This window comes from Poecilia reticulata, linkage group LG1 (assembly GCF_000633615.1).
Source record: "Poecilia reticulata strain Guanapo linkage group LG1, Guppy_female_1.0+MT, whole genome shotgun sequence".
In the NCBI taxonomy this organism is placed as follows: domain Eukaryota; kingdom Metazoa; phylum Chordata; class Actinopteri; order Cyprinodontiformes; family Poeciliidae; genus Poecilia; species Poecilia reticulata.
This window is the reverse complement of record NC_024331.1, coordinates 11,992,805-11,996,802: the sequence shown is the minus strand read 5'-3', so window position 1 is coordinate 11,996,802 and position 3,998 is coordinate 11,992,805. Positions and strand designations below refer to the sequence as shown.

The following is a 3,998-nucleotide window of genomic DNA, read 5'->3' as shown; positions in this document are numbered from 1 at the left end:
AAAAAAAAAGCATTGCAACCAACACAGAAACACCATCTGCAGTCTGAATGTAAAGCCTCTCTCTCTTTCTGCCGGACACGTTTCAGTCGGCGGGCTTCAGACTCTCGGTCACTTCTTGCCTTTCTTGYTCCCTTCAGAATGTGCTTCAGCTGTTTGGATTCAACCCGCCACTTAAATTTAACTGATGTTATATTTTGAAGTCATGTACAGTTCTAAACCTGACGGTGTGAAGCATTAAAAAAAAAAGATCTTCTCCATAGTTATTGTACGATAAGTTTAGGCTTGGCATATTTTCGACAACTTAAGATCACGTAGCGCTGATATCATATAGAAAAGTTAGAGAGATTTGGTAAAGATATATTTACAAATTTTCTAATTTTGTATTTGGCAAAAACAGTGAGTGCATAATATTTGCTGACTTTAGTCAATTTTGAGCCTAATTTACTGTGTTCACCTTATCATGAGACCTAAAGATCTCTGAACCCAGCAACTTACCTGACATGCATACATAGATATTTTTAAYGGTTATTCAGAAGTGGTTGCAAGTTTTCCCCGCTTCAAGAGCGATTCGGGTCCTGAGAAATCCTTTGACGTATTCAGCTGATGCTGCAGTTCCTACCTCCCCCAAAAAGCTGTTTGGTGTTGACAAAGAGGTCAAGAGTTTCACGTGACTTGTGCTCAAAGGTCATAAGAATCAAACAAAGTGGGGAAAGTCTTGGGGTAAATGAGGAAATTTGGGGTCGGCTTCAATTTCAGATTCAGTATCGTCTCCATGCATATGAAACACTGCAGGAATGAAAYGTTTTTCTGGTAGGCTGCATTTGTAATTGGGGTTTTTTTGTGTATGTGCATATAATCAGTTTTAATGCATCAAAATCAGGGAGGATRAAATGAGGATAAATCAAATCTATCACTTAACGCCTGTCAGCCATTTTGTTTCTTCAGAAAGGTTACATTTAAACAATTTGGTAAATTTTCTGAGCTTTTGTCTCCATGTGTGCCACTGTGATGTAGTTTATAGAAGAGGGTAGAAAATGATATATATAACTATATATACGAATGGACAAACACTACAAAGTGAAGCTTTTATTTTAACAGCTTGTGCTACCTTTGTCCAATCGATCGCTAAAAGGAAAAACGTGGCTTCACTTGTTTCTTGCTTGTATTTTTGCAAATGATTTGAGCATTGCAAATCATGTCAGAGCAATTACTAGATATATTTTCCCTTAAGATCTCAACATATCTGAAAGAGGCTGTGGGAAAGATGCTTTCAACACACMGGAGCTTTTATTTTTTATGTCCAAACATAATATCAGGTATCTAAGAAAGCTTTTCCTTTCAACAACAACAACAAAAAAAGAAGAAGAAGAAATAACCCTTTCTCTAAGTTGGCTAGAAGTTGTTTTGATAGTGGACTTTTGTATTGAAAACCAGCCCACTGTAACGCTACAGKAAGACCAGGATCAATGGCTTCATTAATGATTAACACAACATACTTTAGACAATCAGTCTGTTGCTGTTTCACTACACACAACTGRAAAAAGTTTTGACTACATGTGAACATTACATCATTTTAAAAAAAATTAAAGAGGTGGGGAAAACCTCTCGACCATAACCCTAATAATGTACATTTCTGCTGTTTCCATATTAACTTGCAACTTTAATTCACAGTTGTTTTTTTTTAATCCCAAAAAAAAAAGATGAGGAAAAAAAATCCATTGTTAATCACTGTATCTATCACCTGATTGATTATATATTAGAAAACTGTAAAGTTGTCTCACTGCGTTTTTCTCTCCCGTTAAACCTCGGCACATAGAGTTGGGTCACAATGCGAGCATAGAAAACTTTTAAGCAAATGCTGGTTTTCTGTTCAAGACACGTTTTCTGGGGCGTTTCTATGACTATGCTCCACATGCATGTAGCAGCTATGAGGCCATCAAGTCTGTCACAAACAAGCCCCTGTCTTTTTTTTTTTTTTAAGCGGTACAAGGTCTCCTCTCTGTCTGTCCACGATAATTATACCCGTCTCACTGTGGTCTGTTTTCATTTCCTGGTTCTCATCGTGACTGTGTGTGAGTAGGCCATCGGAGCGCCATGCTGGGGAGGCCTCCTCAGTCAAACGCACTACCTCTCAAGCGCCAGGCTGCAGCAGAGCGAGCCGATTCGAACAAAACAAACCTGGACTGAANATGAATTGGTTTAGTATTTGTGTTTAATTTCCCTTTGGTATGATAAAGTATTTTTGAATTGAACTGAAATCGGTTTATCACCCAGCCCTTCTTAACACTTGAACAGAAAAACCCTTCAGGATACTGAAAATATGCAAAAATAAAACCTGAAATCACARCACACGGTTTTTGTGTGAAACCAGCAGAATTGAACTTTAGTGTGAAATTATTCAACTCCAGCTTTCACCTTCCTGGATTCTCCTGAAGTAGCTGCTGCTGCTTTAACACACTCACTCATTCAGCACCAACTCCAGGTGTGGGTTTGGGAAAAAACAAAAAAAAACTGTTAATGTTATCAGATTTTCTTTTTTTTTTTTAGAGCGCAAATTGGTAGCTGTGAGCATTACACTTGCCACAAGAAGAAATGTGTAATTGCCACAGGAAATGTCAGCTGCAGATTGTTTGTAGACCASAGCACATCAGGTTTGCCTCGGTTAGAAAAATAAAAATCACTCTTTCTCCCTTCATTTGCTGGTAAATCCATTCCAATTATTTTACAGATGCATTTTTGTCTGACGAATCCCTTGTAATTGTGTCGTTGCAAGCAGTTTGTGCTGCTTTGTGTCAAACGGGTATTTCTGAAGAAGGACGGTGGTCAATGTGGATCCATTTTTAGTAGTAACTATTTCACCTGCAGTAGCTAGTAACCACAACACTGWAGCGGTTTTGAGGTTTTTGTGAGGGGAGGAAAGTCTAGTTAAGTGCTTGTTTTGTTGTGTTTTTTGTAGGAAAGGGATGTTATTTATCATAGATCCAAAACTTGAAAAAAGATGTTGCACATTTGCTGTATTAAAAGAGCAGACTCTAGTTTTCAAATCCTTTTAGACTCAGTTGAACAAATTTACTCTCTTATTAAAACAGGATTTGGCTAACTTTCTTTCAAAACACTCTGGATAGAGCAAAGTCGACTTTTCAGTAAAAGACTGGATAAATTATTATAAAGGTTTGGTTGTAAAAAGACGAATTTATTCCTTTGCACTAAATATTTTCCATATACTTCCACCCTGCAGTGTCATCTCATGGATCGAAGACATGCTGGAGCGCGACGTCAACGACAACAGGAAGATCGGCAACTACGGAGCCCAGCACATCCTCTCGGGTGTCCCGAGGGACTCTGTCACCATCCTCACGCACTGCAACACCGGGTCGCTGGCCACGGCCGGATACGGGACGGCGCTCGGTGAGAGGGGAGCTTCGGATCCRACGGGAGGGCAGACTGTGGGCGTTTCCGTCTCTTAACCGCGGTTCTGTGTGCAGGCGTGGTGAGGAGCCTCCACGGCCTGGGCCGGCTGAAGCGCGTGTACTGCACGGAGACGAGGCCGTACAACCAGGGCTCCAGGCTGACGGCGTACGAGGCGGTCGCAGAGGGCATCCCTGCCACGCTCATCACGGACAGCATGGCGGCCCTCACCATGAGGGAAATGGACATCACAGGTAAGGACTCTCGAGGACGCCGTCTTTCATCCCATGACGTCTCATCAACTTTTTTTGTCCTCCTCTCTCAGCTGTGGTGGTGGGTGCTGACCGAGTCGTCGCCAACGGTGACACAGCCAACAAGGTGGGCACGTACCAGCTGGCCATCGCCGCAAAGCACCATGGGATCCCTTTCTACGTGGCTGCACCCAGCACGTCGTGTGACCTGAGCCTTGAGAGCGGCCGGGACATCATCATTGAAGTGCGGCCCCCTGAGGAGCTCACCAGTATAAACGGAGTCCCCATCGCGGCGCCCGGTAGGAAACATGAACGTCTCAATTTATACGGGACAGGAAA

The 3,998-nt window shown here is 42.0% G+C and overlaps 1 protein-coding gene across 1 annotated transcript in view; it reads left to right on the top strand.

Annotated features, from left to right (window-relative positions):
* The window catches only part of mri1 (methylthioribose-1-phosphate isomerase 1), a gene marked incomplete at its 5' end in the record, with an annotated part of 15,795 nt that overhangs the window by 6,667 nt on the left and 5,130 nt on the right, over positions 1-3,998 (top strand). Inside the window, 3 exons of the mRNA XM_017303809.1 lie at positions 3,128-3,408; positions 3,486-3,662; positions 3,734-3,958. Coding sequence (XP_017159298.1) covers positions 3,128-3,408; positions 3,486-3,662; positions 3,734-3,958 — 683 coding nt within the window. The remainder of the gene's footprint in view (positions 1-3,127; positions 3,409-3,485; positions 3,663-3,733; positions 3,959-3,998) is intronic.